Genomic DNA, 25,832 nt, shown 5'->3' with positions numbered 1-25,832 from the left:
TTATATATGTATTTTTTAATAATGTCTATCTCATTACCTTTCAAAGGTGAGCCTGATCCTCCAAAGAAGATGGATGTATTAGAAATTACTAAAAACAGTGCAACTCTAGGGTGGCTGAAGCCACTTAGAGATGGTGGATCTAAGATTAATGGCTACATTGTTGAATACCAGCAGGATGGTCAGCCTGAGGATAAGTGGACATTATACTCTGTTGTGAAAGACTTGACAATTGTGGTAGCTGGACTGAAAGAAAACACTAAGTACAGATTCAGGGTTGCTGCTAGAAATGCAATAGGATGCAGTTTGGCAAGAGAGGCTGAGGGCATATTTGAAGTCAAGGAACAGCTGAGTAAGTATACAAAGATAATGTGCACTCCTATTTTTAATTTACTTTTATTGACACTTTTAATCACACACTGAATCCTTTAACTTTTTATAGTGCCACCAAAGATCATCCTGCCTGATGTGGTAACAGCAAGGGCAGGATCTAAACTTGTTGTTGAGGCTCTTGTGTCTGGAAAGCCTGCTCCAGTCACAAAATGGAAAAGAGGAAATGATGACATAGTTACATCAGATCGTCTCTTCATACAAAAAACACCTACCACAAGTTCACTTTTGGTTAAAGATGTCACAAGGAAGGATAGTGGTTATTATAGCCTGTCTGCTGAAAACAGCACTGCAAAGGTCAACCAGATCCTTAGAATAATCATTCAGGGTGAGTTTGTTTGTTATCATTTTTATTAATATTATTATTTTTATATTTATATTTTGACTTATAATTACTTATTTTGTTTGTTTGGCTTTTTTAGACATCCCTGGTCCTCCACAGGGTCCTCTACAAATTCTTGAGTTTGACATGGATTCCTGCACACTTGCATGGGATTCGCCTGCTGAAGATGGTGGCAGCAACATCACAAACTATATTGTTGAGAAGTGTGATGTCAGCAGAGGTGACTGGGTCACAGCTGCATCTTGTACCAAGACCAGCTGCAGAGTTGGGAAGCTCACATCTGGCAAAGAGTATGGTTTCCGAGTCCGTGCTGAAAATCGTTTTGGCATTTCAGAGCCAATTTACTCTGAGAAAATGATTGCTAGACATCCATTTGGTAAGTCTCATATTTCGGCACATTTGAACATTGACACACAAAGGGATTAGGCTTTATTTACAATAATACCAATTTTACAATTTAGATCCACCCAGTGAGCCAAGGAATTGTTGTGTCAACAAAATCAACAAGGAATCTGTTGTGTTGTCATGGGAGAGACCAGTGAATGATGGCGGCAGTCCCATCACAGGATATTGCATTGAGCGCAAAGAAAGAAATAGCCTCCTGTGGGTCAAGGCAAATGAGATCCTTGTTCGCTCAACTGAATATACATGCTCTGGCCTCATTGAGGGTCTGGAGTACACATTCAGAGTCTCGGCTGTCAACAAGGCAGGGCAAGGCAAACCAAGCAAGCAGACAGACTTTATCACTGCAAGATCTCCAGTTGGTATGTATAAGGGGGAGGGAACTACTGCTGTCACTTAGAAAAATTAAAAACACTACAAGTTAAATTCATGTTCTTTTTCAGATCCACCTGGAAAACCTGAAGTCCTTGACGTGACTAGAAATTCTGTCTCTCTTGTCTGGAGCCGTCCCAAACATGATGGTGGAAGTAAACTTATTGGTTATTACGTTGAATTTCTGAAGCTTCCAGGTGACAAATGGGTGCGTGTTAACACAAGCAGTCAAAATGTACCAAAGGAAGAGTACACTGTTCCTGGACTTGAGGAGGGAGCCCAATACAAGTTCAGAATAATTGCAAAGACAGCAATTAATGTCAGTCTCCCCTCAGAGGAATCTGATGCTATCCCAATTATTGCAGAACATGGTAAGTCTTACGATACACTAACATTTTATTATTTATTAACTGATGGACTTTATATAGCTAATTTGATGTCGCTCTTTGTATTATTTCAGTTCCACCTAGAGTTGAGATTAGTCTTGAAATGAAGAACCTAATTGTTGTCAAAGCTGGAGCAAATGTCTGCCTGGATGCTGATGTTTTTGGCAAACCATTGCCAAAGGTCATTTGGAAGAAAGATGGTATTCCTTTGAAATTAGCTGAAGGTATGAAAATGACTCAGAAGGTGCATCACTTCAGCTTGGAAATGTTCTCTGTGACAAGAAAGGAATCTGGCGAGTACACCATTACTGCGGAGAACCCAAGTGGCACAAAGTCTGGCAATATTAAATTGAAGGTTCTAGGTGAGTTAACATTAAGTGTGTTTACATGGACCCTCTTAAGGCAATTATAATGAGATTTTGGCAATATTGTGATTAAAATGTAACTCGTGTAAACGCAATACTTAATACTATATACTATATACTCAATACTATAAATAATGTGATTAAGCTCATAATCGCAGCAAGCATAATTTTATTAACATAGGTAGTGTACGCCGATTTGAATCAAAATATACAGGCGTGGAAATACCTTAAACACAGTATTGCTGCTTTGGCCTGGAAGACTCATGTGCTTGTGATGTAGGCTGATATAGATGAAAGCCCAAACCCGTCTTTTCCCCCTTCTCTAATTTTTTTTATTAAGTTGATGTAGAAAAACACTTGCATATAAGTTTTTGTTTTTAATAAAAGTAATGACCAAGCGCACACTGAAACATTCTCATATCCTCATGAATTGCCTAAAACAATCTATACTATACTATCTATACTGAACTGTTCAAACATATAAAAATGTTTAAGGACAGATCGAAGCACCAGTGCAATCACTTGCATTTTTTTCTGTGGATTTTTTTTTCTGATGAGATTAAGAGTAATACTACATCAATCAGAACTGTAAATGGTCTAGTTTTATTTGTGTTTAATCACAATTTTTATAAAATAAATCATGATTTGCTGTGGGATGGCAGTAAGAAATGAATCACAATTCTTACTGAATCATAAGAATATGAAAATTGCATGTAAACAGGAGTGAAGAGCATTGCTCTTAACATGGAAACATCATATAGCGATTAAGTCCTTACTTTGATTGGAAATAATCGTATTATTCGTGCACATGTAAACATAGACATTAACATATGCCAACAAAGGACTGATAGTATATTACCCTTCAGACATTTTAGAAAGAGTATGTGTTTTGTGAAACATGCATAATTTTGTATTTGCAGACAAACCTGGACCCCCAGCATCAGTGAAGATAAGCCATGTTTTTGCAGACCGAGTGAAACTGAGGTGGGAGCCACCTCATGCAGATGGTGGTTCTGAAATTACAAATTATATTATTGACAAACGAGAAACAAGCAGAGCTAACTGGGCACAAGTTACTGCTAACATCAATGGCCAGATAACAGACTGTTCTGTGGAAAAACTGATTGAAGGACATGAATATGAGTTCCGCATCAGTGCTGAGAACAAATATGGTGTTGGAGACCCAATTGTAACTAACTCTGTGATCGCCAAGAATCCATTCGGTAACATTTTATTTTTTTTTCACATTCTTTTATATTACATAGGTTGAACAGTGATCATTACATATATCTAATGTTACAGGCTTTGGCTGCATAGAGTGGCTGTTTTATACATTATATAATAATTAGATTGTTTGGGAAGACCACTGTTTTGTGTGTTTTGTTTTTTTTTATGTCAAACCAATTAGATTTCTCTACACATCTTACACATTTAAAAAAAGCATATTTTAACAAATTAATTTGATTTAAAAATTTTTTTTTCAAATTGTAGATGTCCCAGGACCTTGTGAACCTCCAGTTATTACCAATATCACCAGGGATCACATGACTGTTAGTTGGAAGGCCCCTGCTAATGATGGCAAGGCCACCATTCTTGGATACATGGTCGAGAAACGTGAAACTCAAGACCTCAATTGGGCTAAAGTGAATAGACGACCAGTTATTGACAGGACAATTAAAGCTGGAGGCCTCACAGAGGGATCAGAGTATGAATTCAGAGTCATTGCACTCAATAAAGCTGGTCTTGGCAAACCAAGTGATCCATCAGCTGGTGCTCTTGCAGTAGACCCAGTGTGTAAGTATTAACATTACTGTATTTAATAGGTGTTAACAATTAAACTGGCCAAAATAAATAAACAAACAACAGAAAAAAAGGAAGAACATATACATTGTTTGTGTATTTAGACCCTGAATTTCTGTGTTTTCACCATAGATCCTCCTGGACCACCTGCTTTTCCAAAGGTTGTTGACTCTACACACAGTTCAATCAGTTTATCCTGGACCAAGCCTGCCTATGATGGCGGATGTGAAATTCTAGGCTACCTTGTTGAGTTCAAGAGAGCAGATGGAGAAGACTGGCTTAAGTGCAATGTGCCAAAGAATCTCCAGGCAACAAAATTTAATGTTACTGGTCTAATGGATAACACAGAGTACCAGTTCCGTGTTACTGCTGTAAATAAGATTGGATTTGGCGAGCCAAGTGATGTTCCTGGAAAACATATGGCAAAGGATATCCTAAGTAAGTATTTTCCTATAACTATATTTTGGATTTCTGGTATCTGTACATTACTGTACATTATTCTCATCTTAATTTTCCTTTAGTTGCCCCGGAGGCTGAACTTGATGCAGATCTTAGAAAAGCACTAGTTTTACGTGCTGGAGTCACAATGAGAATTTATGTACCTCTAAGAGGGCGTCCTGCTCCAAAGGCAACATGGACTAAGGTCAATGCAAACTTGAAAGAAAGACAAGGCCTTATGATCACAACAACTGAATGGGATACCTTTGTTTATTGTGAGGATATCAACAGATATGATGCTGGCAAATATGTCCTAACTCTAGAAAACAGTAGTGGTACCAAGTCGTATACCATTGTTGTCAAAGTACTAGGTAATGTTTCTTCTTTCTCATTACAAATTGCCACTTGAAATTTATTATTTACTGTATCTAACTGTAGTCTTTAAATGTACACAGACACACCTGGACCCCCAGTCAATCTGATTGTTAAGGAGACCTCAAAGAGCCACGCATCTATCACTTGGGATGCTCCATTAATTGATGGTGGTAGTCCCGTTAAGAGCTATGTTGTTGAAAAACGTCTGGCTGAGAGAAAGGCTTGGACCTGTGTTGTTGCTGAATGTCCCAAGACATCTTTCAGGATTACTAATCTCGAAGCTGGTAAAGCTTACTGCTTCAGAGTCTCAGCTGAAAACATATATGGTATTGGTGATGGTTGTGAGACAGCTGGACCAGTAAAAGCCTCAGGTGAGACTTTGATAATGTTGCAGTTTAGTTTAAATTTTAAATGTTAATCGGCTGATTTTGCCAAAATCTAATATTGATGTCAATTGCAGAGCAACCTGGACCAGTTACAGATTTTAAACCTTCAGAGATCAGCAAGAACTCTTGCACTCTTGACTGGAAGAAACCAATCAGTGATGGTGGAAGCCATATTGTTGCATATGTTCTAGAGATCTGTGAAGGGGAAGACAAATGGAAGATGCTAATGAAGTCTAAGCTCACACAGTACACAATGGCTGACCTTGCAGAAGGAAAAGAGTACCTCTTTAGAGTCAAAGCCATTAATGAAGCAGCTGAAGGACCACCAACTGAGCTCGCTGTCTTGGCAAAAGATCAAATAGGTATTCATATATTATATTGAATGTAAAGGAAGGGGGACTGCATAGATCCAATATATTGAAATGCATCCAATTTTATCCCAGTTGTTTACATTAACTGTTACACAACCAACTGTGTGTATCAGTGTGTGTATCAGTGTGCGTATTACTGTTCAAGCACAATGAGTCAAGCAAGAGAGCTGAAATGGATGCCCATATGTGGGTGCCTAATTCAGTTCTCTTGCGTTACTGTGCTTTTAATGACTGAAATGTGCAACCCACACTTTGAAAACCACTGGTCTAGTAGTAGCATTTGTTTCTTAGTGGTTATGCAGTCACACCCAATAATGTAATTTAATTTTTCTTGTCTTTTTACAGTCCTTCCAGACTGTAATCTTAAAGGCTTGCCAGACTCTACCTATGTGGCAAAGGAAGGAAGCACTGTTCGTCTTAATATCTCTATTAGTGGTATCCCTGCTCCTGCAGTCACTTGGAAAAAGGGTGACATTACTTTATCAGACAGTGGCAGGATCTCAGTTGAATCAACGGCAACAAACACTGTCTTGCTGATTCGTGATTGCAATAGAGGTGATGCTGGCAAATTCACTATGATTTTGAGAAACAGTGCTGGAACAAAGGAATCAGCTATTGATATTAAAGTTGTTGGAAAGCCTGGAATCTGCACTGGTCCCATCAAATTTGATGAAATCACAGCTGAAGCGATTACTGTAGAATGGGGTCCACCCAATGATGATGGCGGATCAGAAGTTACCAACTATATTTTGGAAAAGAGGCATTCTACTGCTAACAAGTGGGTCACAGTTGCTTCTGCAATCCAGAAGAACACTATGAGAGTTACAAGACTTCACGATGGAACAGAATACATTTTCAGAGTTTGTGCTGAAAATAAATATGGAGTTGGAGAGTTCCTCAAGTCTGATCCAGTAGTTGCTACTCACCCATTCAGTAAGTATTTATAAAATCCTAATTTATGAAATATGGTGGATATTTAAAAATTAGTTAGCAAAAAATATACACACTTCCCCACAGATGCACCAGGGGCTCCAGCACCACCTGAGGTTGTGAGCATTCGTCATGAGTCTGCTATCCTAACATGGTCTGAACCAAAAGATACTGGAGGCTCACCCATCACAGGTAAAACATTTTTGAACTGCATTTATTTATGTATGTATTTGAAGTTTGTAACATCTAAACCCTTTTATTACTAATATTATAGGGTATTACGTGGAATTCAAAGATAGAAATAGCTTGATGTGGAAGAGAGCCAACAAAACACCTTTGAGAGTAAAAGAATGCAGAGTAACTGGTTTGGTTGAAGGCCTGGAATATGAATTTAGAGTCATAGCTATGAATATAGCTGGACTTGGAAAGCCCAGCAAAACAACTGAATCACTTGTGGCTCTTGATCCAATTGGTAAGTCTAAGTGTGCTTTCTTTCAGCTTTTTAAAATTTGTGATTCATCAGGAAGAGATCGGAAAAATGATTTTTGTTATTATTATTATTATTATTATTATTATCATTATCTATTCTATAGATCCACCTGGCAAACCTGATGTGATCAATGTCACAAGAAACAGTGTAACACTTATTTGGTCTGCACCCAAGTATGATGGTGGCCACAGACTAACCGGCTATATTGTTGAGAAATTAGAGCATCCTGGAAAGACCTGGATGAAGGCCAACCATGTGAATGTCCAAAGCTGTGCATACACTGTAACAGATTTACAGGAAGGCTCTACTTGTGAATTCAGAATAAGGGCTAAAAATGCAGCCGGAGCTATTAGTGCTCCCTCAGAGACAACTGAGCCTCTTGTGTGCAAAGATGAATACGGTAAGCTTTATTATCATGTTTTGACAGATTTGCTTAATCAAACCCATATAAACATATAAACAATGTAACAGTAAACAATGTTCATAATCATCACCTGACTTTTCACAGAACCACCAACTATCACAATTGATCCTGAAATGAAGGATGGAGTGACTGTGAGGGCTGGAGAAACAATTGTCATCACAGCATCAAGCATTCTTGGCAAACCACCTCCTACATCTGTGTGGTCTAAGGGTGGAAGAGAATTCAAGACCTCAGATATTGTCCAAATTACAAGCACTCCCACATCTTCAACACTGTCAATCAAGTATGCCAGCCGAAAGAATACTGGGGAGTACACTATTACCGCAAGTAATCCATTTGGCATTAAAGAAGAAAAAGTTAAAGTGAAAATCCTAGATGTGCCTGGACCTCCAGGTCCTATTGAGGCCAGTAGCGTCTCTGCTGAAAAATGCACATTGACATGGTTGCCACCAGAAGAAGATGGTGGCTGCAGTATCAAATCATATATATTAGAAAAGAGAGAAACCAGCCGCCTACTCTGGACAAAACTTGCTGAAGATGTTATGGATTGCCGCTATGTTGCCAGCAAGCTGATAAAGGGAAATGAATACATATTCCGTGTTTTGGCAGTCAATCAGTACGGTATTGGTGATGCCACACAGTCTGGACCAGTTAAAATGGTTGATAGCTTTGGTAAGATTAACTTTATATTTTACATAATCAGTAGTTGTTGTTTTTTTCCTTTGAAACACACATTTAAATAAACATAGCTATAAAAAACAACCTCTTCAATCTTTTTTGCAGGACCTCCTGGGCCGCCTTCAAAACCAGAAATTGATAATGTCAGTAAAAATGCTGTAACAATTTCCTGGAAGAGACCAATTGTAGATGGAGGAAGTGACATTAGAGGCTACAGTGTTGAGAGAAAAGAAAGAAGAGGAATGAGATGGGTCAGAGCTTCAAAAAAGACAATTTCTGATCTACGTTGTAAGTCTCAGGCCTGTCAGAGGAAATTGAATATGAATTCCGTGTAACTGCAGAGAATAAGGCTGGTTTTGGCGAGCCTAGTGAGCCATCACAACCTGTAATGACAAAGGATATTGCATGTAAGCTGACCAAAAGTATTAGAGAAATTACACATATTATTTTCTTGTCAATCTTTGTCCCAGAAATGTGTTTGTCATTGTCATTTTATTGTTTTTTTAGATCCACCTGGACCTCCATCCAACCCACGGATTACTGACACTACCAAAACAACTGCAACGTTTAACTGGGGTAGACCCTTCTATGATGGTGGACTTGATGTGGCAGGATACATTGTTGAACATAAAAAGGAAGGCGATGATGATTGGGTTCAAGACACAATTGCTCCATTGAGAATAACAGAATTTGTAGTTTCAAATCTACAATCAGGAGGAAAATACCACTTCAGAGTAAAAGCACTGAATTCAGAAGGACTTGGTGAACCTTCTGAAGTTGAGCAAGTTGTTGAACTAGTAGATAGAGAGGAGGCTCCTGAATTTGAACTTGATGCAGAATTGAGAAGGACTCTTGTTGTTAAGTCAGGTGCTTCAATCCGCATATTTGTGCCAATCAAGGGAAGGCCAACTCCAGACGTAACATGGCATAAGGAAGATGTACCGCTTAAAGGCCGTGCACACATTGACACTACAGAATCATACACTCTTGTAGTCATCCCTGAGTGTACAAGATATGATGCTGGGAAATATGTCCTAACATTGGAAAATGTAGCTGGAAAGAAGTCTGGATTTGTAAATGTTCGTGTTGTGGACACCCCAGGACCTCCAGTAAATTTGAAACCAAGTGAAATCACAAAGAATAGCATTACTTTACAATGGGAGATTCCAATCATTGATGGTGGTTCAAAGATTACAAACTATATTATTGAGAAGCGGGACGCAACACGAAAGGCTTACTCAGTTATTACAGCAAACTGGCAGAAATGCTCATACAAGATTCCAGACTTGGAAGAGGGTGCTGAATATTACTTTAGAGTTTCTGCTGAGAATGAAAGGGGCATTGGTGAACCGGCAGAGACACCTGTACCAATAAGAGCTTCTCAGGCTCCTTCTGCACCAGATAATCTGATTGTTTCAGATTTTTCCAAGGACACAGCAACTCTTGCATGGACAAAACCAAAATATGATGGTGGTAGTCGAATAACTGGCTATGTGATAGAGGCTCAGCTAAAAGATTCTGAACAGTGGACACATGTGACAACAATAAAAGCTTTGGATTACACTGCAACAGAATTAGTTGAAAATGCAGAATATGTGTTCCGCATCTTTGCTGTAAACAGCTCAGGCAGGAGTGAACCGCGTGAAAGTCGACCAGTTGTAATCAAGGAGCAAACCACTGCTCCAGAATTTGACCTCAGGAGTGTATATCAGAAGATGGTGGTAGTTAAAGCAGGTGATAATCTTAAAGTTGAAATCCCTGTTCTGGGGCGTCCAAGACCTCTTGTTGTATGGAAGAAAGAAGATCAGGAACTTAAACAAACTCAGAGAATAAACATTGAAAATACTACAACATCTACAATTCTCAACATTAATGAAATTAAGAGAAAAGATGGAGGACAGTATTCAATGACAGGAAAGAACATCTTAGGAACTGTGACTGAAATCATTACTGTTCAAGTACATGATATTTCAGGACCTCCAACTGGACCAATAAAATTAGATGAGGTTTCTTGTGACTATGTGATAATATCATGGGAAGCTCCAGAAAATGATGGAGGAGTTCCTATTAATAACTACATTGTTGAAATGCGTGAGACAACTGGCACATCCTGGGTGGAACTGGCAGCAACTGTTATTCGCACAACATTTAAAGCTGCACGCCTTACAACTGGTATTGAATATCAATTCCGTGTAAAAGCTCAAAACAGATATGGTGTTGGACCCTATATAACATCAGAACCGGTGGTGGCTGCTTATCCATTCGATGTTCCAGGACAGCCTGGAATTCCACAAGTAGTTGCCTTCACCAAGGATTCAATGACAGTCAGCTGGAATGAACCTTCTTCAGATGGAGGTAGCCCAATTTTAGGATACCATATCGAGAGGAAAGAGAAGAACAGCATACTCTGGCAGAGAATCAGCAAAGCTCTAGTTGTTGGCAATATGTTTAAATCACCAGGTCTAATTGATGGTATTGCATATGAATTCCGTGTTATTGCAGAAAATATGGCTGGCCTCAGCAAAGCAAGTAAGCCATCTGAGATGACATATGCACTTGATCCTGTAGACCCCCCAAGTCAACCAGTGGCACTTAACATAACTAGACATGAAGTTACTCTTCAATGGACAAAACCAGAGGGTGATGGTGGTTTCTCAATAACTGGATATACAGTTGAAAAAAGAGAGCTGCCTAATGGTCGCTGGCTGAAAGCCAACTTCAGCAACATTCTTGAAACATCCTTCACTGTAAGTGGTCTAACAGAAGATGCATCTTATGAATTCCGTGTATTAGCAAGGAACTCAGCTGGAGCTGTCAGCAAACCATCTAAACCTTCAGAGGTCATTGTCTGCAGAGATGACATTGAAGAGCCAAAAATTGATGCTGATGCAAGTTTCAGTAGCGCCGTGGTAGTTAAAGCAGGAGATATCTTCAAGCTAGATGCACGTGTCACAGGTCGCCCAATTCCATCCTTGGTTTGGACTAAAGATGGCAAGGAGCTTGAAGACACTGGAAAACTAGAGATCAAGACATCAGATTTCTATACTTGTTTGATTAACAAAGATTCTTTACGTAGAGATGGTGGTGCATACACTCTAACTGCTAGCAATCCAGGAGGATTTGCCAAATTTGTCTTCAACGTTAAAGTTCTTGACAGACCTGGCCCACCTGAAGGACCACTGCATGTCACAGATATGACAACAGAGAAATGTATCCTGTCATGGCTGCCACCACTTCACGATGGAGGAGGAAAGATTGAATATTACGTCATTCAAAGACGTGAAACAAGTAGACTTACATGGACAAATGTAGCCACAGATTTACAAGTAAACCGCTATAAGGTTACCAAATTGCTAAAAGGAAATGAATATATCTTCAGAGTCATGGCTGTGAACAAGTATGGAGTTGGAGAACCTCTGGAATCTGAGCCTGCTGTTGCTACTAACCCATATGTGCCTTCTGATCCTCCACAGGCACCAGAAGTAACTGCTATAACAAAAGATTCAATGGTGGTTTGTTGGGGACATCCTGAACACAATGGTGGAAGTAGTATAAATACCTACATCATTGAAAGGAGAGATAAAACTGGTCTTCGTTGGGTAAAATGCAATAAAAGGACTGTTACTGATCTACGCTTCAAAGTGTCAGGACTAACACCTGGCCATGAATATGAATACAGAATCCTAGCTGAAAATGCTGCTGGTTTAAGTGCTCCAAGCCCTTCAAGTCCATTCTACAAAGCATGTGACACAATATTCCAACCTGGACCCCCTGGAAATCCTAGAGTTTTGGATACAACTAAGTCATCCATTACTATTGCTTGGAATAAACCAGTTTATGATGGTGGCTCAGATATCACAGGTTATATTGTTGAAACCTGCCTGCCAGAGGAAGATGAATGGACAATTGTCACTCCACACGCTGGTCTAACAGCAACATCGTTCACCATAACCAACCTAACTGAAAACCAAGAGTATAAAATCAATATTTCAGCTCTTAACTGTGAAGGTATTGGAGAGCCAGCCTCTGTGCCTGGTTCACCTAAAGCGGAAGACCGACTCCTTCCACCAGAAATCGAGCTTGACTCCGACCTTCGGAAAGTAGTGAACATCAGAGCATGCAGTACCTTAAGATTATTTGTGCCAATTAAAGGAAGACCTGCACCAGAAGTCAGATGGTCAAGGGAGTCAGGCGAACCCCTTGATAGAGCATCTATTGAAATTACATCATCCTTCACCACAGTAGTTGTTGAGAATGTAAACAGATTTGATGGTGGAAAATATATTTTAACAGTGGAAAACAGTTCAGGAACTAAAACGGCGTTTGTTAATGTCAGAGTTCTTGACACTCCTGATGCACCACAGAACCTTACAATTAAGGAAATCACAAAAGATTCTGCTTCCCTCATCTGGGATCCTCCAGTCATTGATGGAGGATCAAGAATCAGGCATTATATTGTTGAAAAACGTGAATCTGCACGAAAAGCATATTCCATCGTCAACGCCTCCTGTCCCAAAACAAGTTGTAGAATTGGAGACTTACAGGAAGGAAGCATGTATTTCTTCAGAATTTTAGCTGAAAATGAGTATGGTGTTGGTCTTCCAGTAGAGACCACAGAAGCTATAAAAATCTCTGAGAGACCCCTTCCTCCTGGAAAAGTGACTTTAAAAGAAGTAACTGGAAACAGTGTAAAACTTTCTTGGGAAAAGCCGGACCATGATGGAGGAAGCAGAATTACAGGTTATATTGTTGAAATGCAAGGGAAAAACAGTGAAAAATGGACACAAGTAATGACTGTTAAAGTAACAGAGGCAATTGTTGTTGGCCTAACACAAGGTGAAGAATACTCCTTCCGTATTTCAGCAACTAATGAAAAGGGAACCAGTGATCCACGTCCACTTAGTGTCCCTGTAGTTGCCATGGATGTTATTATTGCTCCTGCCTTCAAACTGTTGTTCAGCACATTCAGTGTTCTGGCAGGTGATGATCTGAAAATTGATGTGCCTTATGTTGCCCAGCCCAAGGCAGCAGTTACCTGGCAAAAAGATGGTATTGCTCTGAAAGAGACAACAAGAGTAAATGCTGAAGTGGCAGAGAAACACCTTTACCTTGTGATTAAAGAGGCAACACGGGATGATGTGGGCAAATATACTATTAAACTGACAAATTCAGCTGGTGAAGCTACAGCAGACATCAGTGTTATTGTACTTGATAAACCTGGACCACCAACTGGCCCAATCAAAATAGATGAGGTTACTGCAGACAGTGTTACATTATCATGGCAGCCTCCAGAGTATGAAGGAGGCTGTAGCATTAATAACTATATTGTGGAAAAACGAGACACATCTACTACCAACTGGCAGATTGTATCTGCAACAGTGGCAAGAACAACAACTAAAGCGGCAAGATTGAAAACTGGCTGTGAATATCAATTTAGGATTGCTGCTGAAAATAGATATGGAAAGAGTTCAGTTCTTCTGTCTGAGCCTGTTGTTGCAAAATATCCCTTTGAGATTCCAAATCCTCCAGGAACTCCAACTGTTCAATCTGCTACTAAAGAAAGCATGGTTATCATGTGGAACAAACCCAGTAGTGATGGTGGAAGCAAGATTTTGGGATATCACATTGAGAGTAAGGAAAGAAACAGCCTTCTGTGGGTAAAACAAAACAAAATGCTTGTTCCAGATGCAAGATTCAAGATAGGTGGCCTTGAAGAAGGCATTGAATATGAATTTAGAGTTTATGCTGAGAATATAGTTGGTCTAAGCAAAGCTAGCAAAGTATCAGAAATACAGGTGGCTAGAGATCCATGTGACCCTCCAGGCAAACCTGAAGCAGTGATTGTCACAAGAAGCTCTGTAACACTCAGGTGGACACCACCACAGTTTGATGGTGGCAACAAGATTACCGGATATGTCATTGAGAAAAAAGAATTGCCTAATGGCCGCTGGATGAAAGCCTCTTTTACGAATATCATTGAGACTGAATTTGTTGTCAGTGGTTTGGTAGAGGAACAGCAGTATGAATTCCGTGTCATTGCAAGAAATTCTGCAGGTGTGTCTAGTGCTCCATCAGACAGTACTGGTGCGATCACAGCAAAGGATGAAGTTGATCCACCCCAAATTGACTTGGATGCCAAATATTCCCAAACTATTGTTGTTAATGCTGGAGAATCATTCAAAGTAGATGCAGGGATACTTGGCAAACCTATTCCTTCAGTTCACTGGATAAAAGCTGGCGAAGAACTTACAAATACTGCAAGACTTGAGATAAAGAATACTGACTTCACAACAACTCTTAGTGTGAAGGAAGCTATCCGTGTTGATGGAGGCCAGTATACATTGCTACTGAAAAATGTTGGTGGGGAGAAAACAGCAATTGTCAATGTCAAGGTTTTGGACAGACCTGGGCCTCCAGATGGACCAATTTCAATCTATGGTGTTACCAGTGAAAAGTGCTGCATTGCCTGGAAAACTCCCTTGCATGATGGAGGTGCAGAGGTATCTCATTACATTGTGGAAAGAAGAGAGACCAGCCGATTAGTTTGGACTGTTGTGGAATCTAAGGTACAAACCCTCAATCTGAAAATTACAAAACTTCTTCCTGGAAATGAATATATTTTCAGAGTGATACCTGTAAATAAATATGGAATTGGTGAGCCTTTGGAATCTGATCCAGTGATTGCAGCAAATCCATTTGTCCCACCTGATGCACCAAGTAACGTTGAAGTGTCAAATATAACAAAGGATTCCATGGTTATAACATGGGAAAGACCCACTAATGATGGTGGCAATGCAATTGGAGGATACATTGTAGAAAAGAGAGACAAAGAAGGAGTTAGGTGGACAAGATGCAACAAACGTGTAGTGAGTGAACTACGCTTTAGAGTAACAGGACTTCTTGAAAACCGAAGTTATGAATTCCGTGTGTCTGCTGAGAATGCAGCTGGAGTCGGTAAACCAAGTCCACCCACAGTTTATTTCAAGGCAGTGGATCCAGTCTTCAAGCCTGGTCCACCAAACAACCCCAAGGTAATTGATGTCTCAAGAGCATCTGTTTTCCTGCATTGGGGAAAGCCAATTTATGATGGTGGCTGTGAAATTCAGAGTTATATTGTTGAGGCATCTGAAGTGACTTCTGATGAATGGATGATGTGTACACCACCCTCTGGGATAACAGAAACAAGATTTGAGGTTAAAAAACTGCTTGAAAAGCATGAGTACAAATTCAGAATCTGTGCTGTAAACAAGGTTGGTGTGGGAGAAACAGCTGATATTCCAGGAACCGTTATTATAGAGGACAAACTTGAGGCACCAGATATTGACCTTGATGCTGACCTAAGAAAGATGATAACTGTTAGGGCTGGAGGCTCTCTCAGGTTGTTTGTTCCTATTCGTGGACGACCAACTCCTGAAGTCAAGTGGGGAAAGGCTGAAGGTGAAATCAATGAGGCAGCTCAAATTGATATTACAAGCAGTTTCACCTCTCTCATAATTGAAAATGTTAATAGATTTGACAGTGGAAAATATAATTTAACTCTGGAAAATGCCAGTGGGGTAAAATCTGCATTTATAAGTGTCAGAGTCTTAGATACTCCTGATGCACCTGCAAACTTCCGTGTAAAAGAAATAACAAAGAATTCAGTCACTCTTACTTGGGAACCACCTTTGCTGGATGGGGGAGCTAAAATTAAAAACTATATTGTTGAAAAACGAGAGAGTACAAGAAAGGTCTACTCTGCGGTTGCTACCTGCAACAAAATGACATGGAAAATTGAACCACTTCAAGAGGGAAGCAACATTTTCTTCAGGGTTCTTGCTGAAAACGAACATGGTATTGGATTGCCTGCAGAGACTCTAGAACCAATAAAGATCTCAGAAGTGCCACAGCCCCCTGGTAAAGTTTCTCTAGTGGATGTTACACGAAAGAGTGTTTCTCTCAAATGGGAAAAACCAGAGCATGATGGAGGAAGCAGAATTTCTTATTATGAAGTTGAAATGCAAGCTAAAGATCAAGATAAATGGTCTCTTTGTGCTCAAGTTAAATCTCTCGACACTGTTGTAACTAATTTAGCCCAAGGTGGGGAGTACAATTTCAGAGTCATTGCTGTCAATGACAAGGGAAAGAGTGATCCCAGACTCTTGGCAAATCCTGTTGTTGCAAAGGATCTTGCTATTCAGCCCTCAGTAAGAACAAAACTTAGTACCTATAATGTACAGGTTGGGCATGATTTGAAAATTGAAGCACGAATTGCTGGTCATCCAAAACCAACCATTACATGGACCAAAGATGGTTCAGCTCTTAAACAGACCACAAGAGTAAATGTTGCTGATACTGCACATCATACAACTCTTACCATCAAAGATGCAACAAGAGAAGATGGTGGTATGTATAACATTGCTGTGGCTAATGTACTTGGACAGGCAGAAGCCACTGTTGAAATAATTATACTTGAAAAGCCTGGCCCACCAACAGGTCCAGTAAGGATTGATGAAGTGAGTGCAGAGAGCATTACACTATCTTGGGATCCACCAACATACACTGGAGGCTGTCAGATTTCAAATTATATTGTCCAAAAGAGAGACACCACCACCACTAACTGGGTAGTTGTTTCTGCCACAGTAGCAAGAACCACACTTAAAGTTGGTAATTTAAAAACTGGAGCTGAATACCAGTTTAGAATTTTTGCTGAGAATAGGTATGGTAAAAGCTATGGTATTGACTCAGATCCAGTTCTTGCCCAGTATCCTTTCAAGGAGCCTGGGCCTCCAGGAACTCCATTTGTGTCTGCATTCACAAAAGAATCTATGGTTGTTGAATGGCACAAACCAGTCTCAGATGGTGGAAGTGTAATTCTAGGATATCACCTAGAGAGAAAAGAGAAAAATAGCATTCTTTGGACAAAGATCAATAAAATACTAATTCAAGACACCAGATTTAAAACATCTCCTTTGGAAGAGGGCATTGAATATGAATTCAGAGTCTATGCTGAAAACATAGTGGGAAGTGGATTGTGCAGCAAAGTCTCTGAGGGTTGTGTGGCACGTGACCCATGTGACCCACCAGGCACCCCTGTGCCAGTGATTGTGACAAGACACTCAGTGAAGCTTAGATGGACACCACCAGAATATGATGGAGGGAGCCTTGTCACTGGATATGTTGTGGAGAAACGAGACCTGCCAGAGGGCCGTTGGATGAAAGCTAGTTTTACAAACATTCTTGAAACTGAATTTACAGTCACAGGCCTGACAGAAGACTGCAAATATGATTTCAGAGTTATTGCCAGAAATGGAGCTGGGTCAGTTAGTAGACCCTCTGTGAGCACAGGCTCAATTACAGCTAAAGATGAAGTTGAACCACCAACCTACGATGTTGCCTCAGAGTATAGCCAAATATTGACCGTGAATGCTGGAGACACATTTACCCTGGAAGCATCTATCCTAGGAAAGCCAGTTCCTACAATACAGTGGTTTAAGGGTGATGTGGAAGTTGAAAATTCAGCAAGAGCTGAGATCAAGAATTCTGACTTCAAAGCAATTCTTGTTGTCAAAGATGCCATTCGAATCGATGGAGGACAATACACACTGCACCTTACTAATGTGGCTGGAACAAAATCTGTTGCCTTCAATGTAAGAGTCCTTGATAGACCTGGACCCCCTGAAGGTCCTTTGACAGTCTCTGGTGTAACATGTGAGAAGTGTTCATTGTCATGGCTGCCTCCAAAACATGATGGTGGTAGTAGCATTTCTTATTATGTCATACAGAAGAGAGAAACAAGTCGTCTGGCTTGGACTGTAGTTTCAGGTGATTGTGGAGCAACCATGTTTAAAGTTACTAAACTTCTGAAAGGAAACGAATACATATTTCGTGTCATGGCTGTCAACAAGTATGGAGTTGGCGAACCACTTGAGTCTGTAGCAGTGATTATGAGAAATCCTTTTGTTCCACCTGGACCCCCTAAAGAGCTAGAAATAACAAATATTTCAAGGGACTCTATGACAGTATGCTGGACTCGTCCTGAAACTGATGGTGGAAATGAGATTGTCGGTTACATTGTAGAGAAGAGAGACAGAGCTGGAGTGCGGTGGACAAAATGTAACAAACGCAGAGTTACAGATTTACGTTTCAGAGTCACAGGCTTGACAGAGGATCATGAATATGAATTCAGGTTATCTGCAGAAAATGCTGCTGGCGTTGGACAGCCAAGTCCACCAACTGAATATTACAAAGCCTGTGATCCAACATTTAAGCCTGGCCCACCAACTAATGCACACCTTGTTGACACTACAAAGAATTCAGTCACAATTGCTTGGAGCAGACCAATTTATGATGGTGGTTTAGACATCCAAGGCTATGTTGTTGAGATATGTAAAGCTGATGAAGAAGAATGGACCACATGTACTCCACCCTCTGGATTAAGCAATACAAAATTTACAATAACTAAACTCACTGAACATCAAGAATACAAAGTTCATATATGTGCTCTTAACAAACTGGGTGTTGGTGAGCCAGTGTCTATCCAAGGAACTGTCAAACCAGTGGATAAGATAGATGCCCCTGAAATTGAGCTTGACTCTGAGTTGAGGAAAGGTATTATTGTACATGCTGGAGGGTCTATGAGAATCAGCATACCATTCAAAGGACGCCCCATTCCTGAGATAAACTGGACCAAGGATGAGGGAGATTTACCAGATAAAGCCCAAATAGAAAAGGGACCAGACTACACTCAGTTATCAATTGATATATGTGACAGAAATGATGCTGGAAAATATACTCTGACATTGGAAAATAATGCTGGCACTAAATCTGCCTTTGTGTCAGTGAAAGTACTCGATACACCAGGTGCTCCACAGAGCCTTGTTGTGAAAGATGTAACAAGAAACTATGCCACCCTCATTTGGGAACCTCCCCTTATAGATGGTGGTTCAAAAATCAAAAATTATATAATTGACAAGAGAGAATCAAACAGACAAGGATTTGTAAACATTACTAACAAGTGCTCCAAGACCAGTTTCCGCGTGGGTGATTTGATAGAGGGTGGTATTTATTACTTCAGAGTCATGGCAGAAAATGAATTTGGAATTGGTCTTCCTATAGAAACAGAAGAATCTGTGAAGACAGCAGATCCTCCTTTATCCGTTGGCAAGGTAACTTTGACTGATGTAACAAAAACCACAGCATCACTTTCCTGGGATAAACCAGATCATGATGGTGGTAGTAGAATCTTGGGTTATTATATTGAAATGCAGCCAAAAGGATCTGAAGAGTGGATAATTGCGACAGTCACCAAAACGTGTGAAGGTACAGTGACAGGACTTAGTTCAGGACAAGAGTACTTCTTCAGAGTTTTAGCTTACAATGAGAAGGGTAAAAGTGATCCAAGGCCATTGGTTGCTCCTGTGATAGCCAAAGATGTTACTATTGAACCAAGCTTCAAACTACATTTCAGCACATACAGTGTTCAATCTGGTGAAGATCTCAAAGTGGAAATACCATTTAAAGGGCGTCCAACTCCAAAGATTGCATGGATGAAAGATGGACAAGCACTGAAAGAAACAACCAGATTAAATGTCTCAAGCAACAGTTCTTCAACAGTTCTTAAAATTAAAGATGCAAATAGAGAGGACTCTGGCAAGTATACAGTTACAGCTACAAATAACATTGGTATGGTCACAGAAGAGATTGGCATAATCATTCTTGACAAGCCAGGCCCACCAGTTGGACCAGTTAAAATTGATGAAGTAAGTGCCACCTATGTTACCATCTCCTGGGAGCCACCTGTATATACAGGAGGTTGTCAGATAAACAACTACATAGTGGAAAAGCGTGATACAACCACTACTAACTGGCAGATTGTTTCAGCAACCATTGCTCGTAGCACAATCAAAGTCACGAAGCTCAAGACTGGTTCTGAATATCAGTTCAGAGTGTTTGCTGAGAACAGATATGGAAAGAGCACATCGCTTGATTCAGCACCAGTTGTGGTCAGTTATCCTTTTACTGAGCCTGCAGCTCCTGGTGCACCATTTGTTTCATCAGTGACAAAGGACCACATGACAATTGAATGGAAACCCCCTAACAATAATGGGGGTAGCCCTGTTATTGGGTATCATCTTGAACGTAAAGAAAAGAACAGCATCTTATGGACCAAACTTAACAAACTTCTAATAACTGACACTCGATTAAAAACGAATGGTCTGGAGGAGGGAATTGAATATGAATTCAGAGTGTATGCTGAAAATATTGCAGGTATCAGTCCATCAAGTAAAGTCTCAGAAAGTGTTGTTGCTCGTGATCCATGTGATCCCCCTGGAATTCCTGAAGCCATTGTTATCACAAGAAACCTAATAACTCTTCAGTGGGCCAAACCCCAGTATGATGGTGGTAGTGCAATCACAGGATACATTATTGAAAGGAAGAAGCTGCCTGAAGGTCGTTGGATGAAGGCCAGCTTCACAAATATTATAGACACACAGTTTACAATAACTGGACTGAAAGAAGAACAAAGATATGAATTTAGAGTTATTGCCAGAAATGCAGCTGGTATTTTAAGTGTACCCTCTGAAAGCACTGGACCAATTACTGCTCAGGATGAGATTGAAGCACCATCTGTCTCCATGGATTCAAAATTCAGAGATGCTATCATTGTAAAGGCCGGTGAGTCCTTTACTATTGATGCTGACATTACTGGAAAACCACTTCCTGATATTATGTGGCTTAAGGATGGAAAAGAAATTGACAGCACTACACCCAGAATGGAGATTAAATCCACCATAACACAAACAGTTTTGAGTGTTAAGGACTGCATCAGAGTAGATGGTGGTCATTTCCTCTTAAGCCTCAGTAATGTTGGTGGAACCAAACAGGTACCCATTACTGTCAAGGTTCTTGATAGACCTGGTCCACCTGATGGCCCTCTGAAAGTAACTGGTGTCACAGCAGAAAAATGTTATTTACACTGGAGCCACCCATCACATGATGGTGGAGCTAGCATTTCTCATTACATTATTGAAAAAAGGGAAACTAGCAGATTGTCATGGACAGTAGTCGAACCTAAAATTCAAGCAATTAGTTACAAAGTCACTAAACTCCTACCAGGTAATGAGTATATATTCAGAATCATGGCAGTGAACAAGTATGGTATTGGTGAACCACTTGAATCCGAACCTGTTCTTGCAAAAAATCCCTTCAACAAACCTGGACCACCTTCTACTCCAGAAGCAAGTGCAATCACCAGAGATTCAATAGTCCTCACATGGGAACGGCCAGAGGACGATGGTGGATCACAAATTGATGGTTATGTTCTTGAGAAACGAGATAAAGAGGGTATAAGATGGACGAAGTGTAACAAGAAAAGACTGAATGACTTGAGATTCAGAGCTGCTGGGCTTACAGAGGGACACTTTTATGAATTCAGAGTCTCTGCGGAAAATGCTGCTGGTGTAGGCACACCAAGTGAAACATCTGAGTATTACAAAGCATGTGATGCAACTTATCCTCCTGGTCCTCCTAATAATCCTAAAATAACAGACCACTCAAGCACAACTGTTTCCTTAGCATGGAGTAGACCAATTTATGATGGTGGAGCACAGGTGTCAGGATACATTGTTGAGGTAAAGGAAGTTAATGAAGATGAATGGACTGTGTGCACTCCACCAACTGGTGTGCAAACAACTCACTTCACTGTCAAAAAATTAAAGGAAAATGCAGAATACAACTTCCGGATTTGTGCACTTAATATTGAGGGTGCTGGAGAGCATATTGATGTTCCAGGATCTGTAATTGCTGCTGAAAAACTTGAAACTCCTGAGATAGAACTTGATTCAGATCTTAGGAAATGTGTGACTGTGCGTGCCAGTGCAACACTTCGGTTATTTGTCACCATAAGGGGAAGGCCTGAGCCAGAGGTTAAGTGGAAAAAGGCAGATGGTACCTTACCAGAACGTGCTCAAATTGAAGTAACAGGCTCTTACACTGTGCTTGTTATTGACAACGTGAATAGATTTGATACTGGCAAATATGTTGTGACCCTTGAAAATAATAGTGGCACAAAATCTGCATTTATTAATGTCAAGGTTCTTGACTCTCCAAGTGCTCCAGTGAACTTTGAAATTAAGGATGTAAAGAGAGATTTTGTCCAGCTACAGTGGGAGCCTCCACAAATTGATGGCGGAGCCAAGATCACCCATTACATTGTGGAAAAGCGAGAATCTAAAAGGCTGGCATTCACAACTGTGTCAAACAACTGTGTCAGAAATTCATTCAAAGTTGATGGTCTCCAAGAAGGAGGTCTTTACCACTTCCGTGTATTGGCTGTGAATGAACTTGGTGTTGGTTTGCCTGCAGAGACCATAGAGGCTGTCAAAGTTTCCCAATCACCCTTACCACCTGGTAAAATTACAGTTGTTGATGTAACACGCCATACTGTTACTCTAGCATGGGAAAAGCCAGATCATGATGGTGGCAGTAAAATCACAGGGTACACAGTGGAAATGATGACAAAAGGATCAGATAAATGGACTGTATGTGCTACAGTAAAAGCACTGGAAGCCAAAATTGAAGGACTTACTACAGGAGAGGAATACAGCTTCAGAATAACAGCAATTAATGATAAAGGAAAAAGTGATCCTAAACCCCTAGGAGCATCTGTTGTGGCAAGAGATATTACTATTGAACCCATTATTGATTTGCTGTTTAATACCTACAATGTAAAAGCTGGAGATGATCTCAAAATTGATGTTCCATTCAGAGGCAGACCTGCTCCAGAGGTTACATGGAAAAAGGATGGTCACTCATTAAAGGAAACAACCAGAGTTAATGTGTTGACATCAAAGACATCATCAAAAATTGTCATCAAGGATGCAACAAGAGAGGATGTTGGAAAATATGAAATTACTTTAACTAATTCAATTGGTGTCAAATCAGCAGAGATATCTGTTATTGTTCTTGACAAACCAGGTCCTCCAGGTGCAATAAAGGTAGATGAAATAAGTGCTGATTTTATTTCACTATCTTGGGACCCTCCAATTTATGATGGTGGCTGTCAAATTAATAATTATGTGGTCGAGAAGAGAGACACAACCACTACAGCATGGCAAATTGTTTCAGCTACAGTTGCAAGAACATCAATCAAAGTAACTCGTTTGACACAAGGAACAGAATATCAGTTCCGTGTTGCTGCAGAGAACCGTTATGGTAAAAGCCATGCAGTTGATTCCACTCCAATTGTTGCACAGTACCCCTTCTCACCTCCAGGTCCTCCAACTAGTCTTCACATTTCTCAAGCCACTAAATCAGGAATGCTAGTTACCTGGAACAGACCAGCAAGTGATGGTGGAAGTCCCGTCATTGGATATCACTTGGAATGCAAAGATCAGAGCAGCATTCTCTGGACAAAGATGAACAGAGGACCAATTACAGAAACTCAGTTCAAGGTAACTGGTTTGGAAGAAGGCCTCTTGTATCAGTATAGGGTATATGCTGAAAATGTAGCTGGCATTGGACCTTGCACAAAAGCATGTGATCCTGTTTCTGCCCGAGATCCATGTGCGCCTCCAGGTCAGCCAGTAGTTATGAACATCACAAGAACATCTGTTTCTCTCTCCTGGGCAATACCTGAGTTTGATGGTGGAGCTAAGGTGACTGGCTACATTGTTGAACGCAGGGAACTTCCAGATGGGCGCTGGTTAAAGTGTAATTTCACAAATCTTCAAGAAACATTCTTTGATGTGACAGGCCTGATTGAAGATCAAAGATACGATTTCCGTATAATTGCTAAGAATGCAGCTTGCTTACTCAGTGAACCATCAGAGGGTACAGGGCCTGTGACTGTAAAAGATGATGTTGATCCACCTCGCATCACAATTGAGGACAAGCTAAGACAACTGGTTGTAGTGAAAGCTGGAGACTTACTGAGAATTGATGCTGAAATATCAGGACGTCCAATTCCTGTGATTTCATGGGCAAAGGATGGAAAAGAGATTGAAGCAAAGGCCAGATTTGAAATTTCTTCAACACTCACTAGTACAACACTTATCGTGAGAGATGCTATTAGACGAGACTCAGGACAGTATGTTCTAACATTGCAAAATGTTGCAGGAACCAGATCTTTGGCTGTAAACTGTAAGGTCCTGGACAGGCCTGGTCCATCAGCTGGACCATTGGATGTAACTGGTATGACTGCAGAGAAATGTACATTAACCTGGGGACCACCTCAAGAAAATGGAGGTGCTGAAATTCAGCACTACATAGTTGAGAAACGTGAAACAAGCCGGCTTGCCTGGACTCTGATCTATGCAGATATGAAGGCCACAACATGTAAAGTAACAAAACTGCTTAAAGGTAATGAATATATATTTAGAGTTCGGGGAGTTAATAAGTATGGAACCGGTGAAGCTCTTGAGAGTGATCCTGTTAAAGCAATGGATCCATTTACAATCCCTGTTGCACCAACAAATGTTGAAGTCACCAGTGTTACAAGTGAAGCAATGACAATTTGCTGGGAAAGACCTGTATCTGATGGAGGCAGTAGTATTTCTGGCTATGTAATTGAGAAACGCGAGAAATCTGGTCTACGTTGGGTACGTGTCAACAAAAAGCCTGTTTATGACTTAAGAGTAAAAGCTTCCAATCTCCGTGAAGGAGCGGAGTATGAATACAGAGTATTTGCAGAGAATGCTGCTGGTTTGAGTGCACCAAGTGTGCCATGCCCACTAATAAAAGCAGAGGATCCATTGTTCCTACCATCACCTCCAGCTAAACCTAAAATAATTGATTCTACTAAAACATCAATAACTTTGTCTTGGAACAAGCCATTATTTGATGGTGGCTCTCCAGTTACAGGATATATGGTGGAATACAGGAAGACCAATGATGATGACTGGACACTTGGTGTCAGTAACACTAAGAGCACAGAGTTCACTGTAATGGGACTCACTTCAGGAGCAGAGTATGTCTTTGTAGTCAGATCAATTAATAAGATTGGTCCGAGTGAGCCAAGCCTTGAAACTGATCCACAGATAGCAAAGGAAAGAGAAGATGAGCCAGTTTTCCTAATCAGTAATGAAATGAGGAAGACACTGATTGTCAAAGATGGCAGCTCATTTACACTTAGAGTCCCATTCAAGGGAAAGCCTGTTCCACATGTAATGTGGAACAAACCAGATGTTGATCTGAGAGTGAGGGCTGCTATTGATATAACCGATAATTGCACATCTATTACAATTGAGCAAGCTACAAGAGATGACTCTGGGAAATACACAGTAACTCTCCAAAATGTTGCTGGAACTGCTACACTGACATTAAGTGTAAAGGTCCTTGATTCTCCAGGCCCACCAGCCCGCATTGAAATAAAGGAAGTCACCAAGACCTCTGCAACTATTACATGGGATACTCCTGAGAATGAAGGTGGTGCTCCAGTGAAGAACTACCTTGTTGATCTCCGTGAGGCAACTAAAATGGGCTGGACCAGGATTACAGACAGTTGTCCCAGGTTGACTTATAAAGTTAATGATCTTCAAGAAGGCGGTGTTTATTATTTCCGTGTTACTGGTGAAAATGAGTATGGTACAGGAGTCCCACTTGAGACCAAAGAAGGAACAAAGATTACAGGTAACATAAAATTACTTTACGTTTTTGCCTTTTTTTTAGCGCATCTGTTTATAATAAGTGTTTGACACACATATT

The 25,832-nt window shown here is 40.4% G+C and overlaps 1 protein-coding gene across 1 annotated transcript in view; it reads left to right on the top strand.

The window, feature by feature from the left end:
- Positions 1-25,832, top strand: part of LOC122351560 (titin-like) — a 152,005-nt gene that overhangs the window by 100,498 nt on the left and 25,675 nt on the right. Inside the window, 20 exon segments of the mRNA XM_043248710.1 lie at positions 47-349; positions 440-715; positions 810-1,106; positions 1,192-1,494; positions 1,576-1,875; positions 1,965-2,252; positions 3,176-3,478; positions 3,747-4,049; positions 4,188-4,493; positions 4,577-4,864; positions 4,949-5,239; positions 5,329-5,616; positions 5,971-6,558; positions 6,643-6,747; positions 6,830-7,027; positions 7,149-7,445; positions 7,554-8,141; positions 8,253-8,438; positions 8,441-8,554; positions 8,655-25,757. Of these exon segments, the coding sequence (XP_043104645.1) occupies positions 47-349; positions 440-715; positions 810-1,106; positions 1,192-1,494; positions 1,576-1,875; positions 1,965-2,252; positions 3,176-3,478; positions 3,747-4,049; positions 4,188-4,493; positions 4,577-4,864; positions 4,949-5,239; positions 5,329-5,616; positions 5,971-6,558; positions 6,643-6,747; positions 6,830-7,027; positions 7,149-7,445; positions 7,554-8,141; positions 8,253-8,438; positions 8,441-8,554; positions 8,655-25,757 (22,725 nt within the window).

This window comes from Puntigrus tetrazona, chromosome 9 (assembly GCF_018831695.1).
Source record: "Puntigrus tetrazona isolate hp1 chromosome 9, ASM1883169v1, whole genome shotgun sequence".
In the NCBI taxonomy this organism is placed as follows: domain Eukaryota; kingdom Metazoa; phylum Chordata; class Actinopteri; order Cypriniformes; family Cyprinidae; genus Puntigrus; species Puntigrus tetrazona.
Note: the sequence above shows the minus strand (reverse complement) of the source record. Positions and strands in the feature narration are given on the sequence as shown.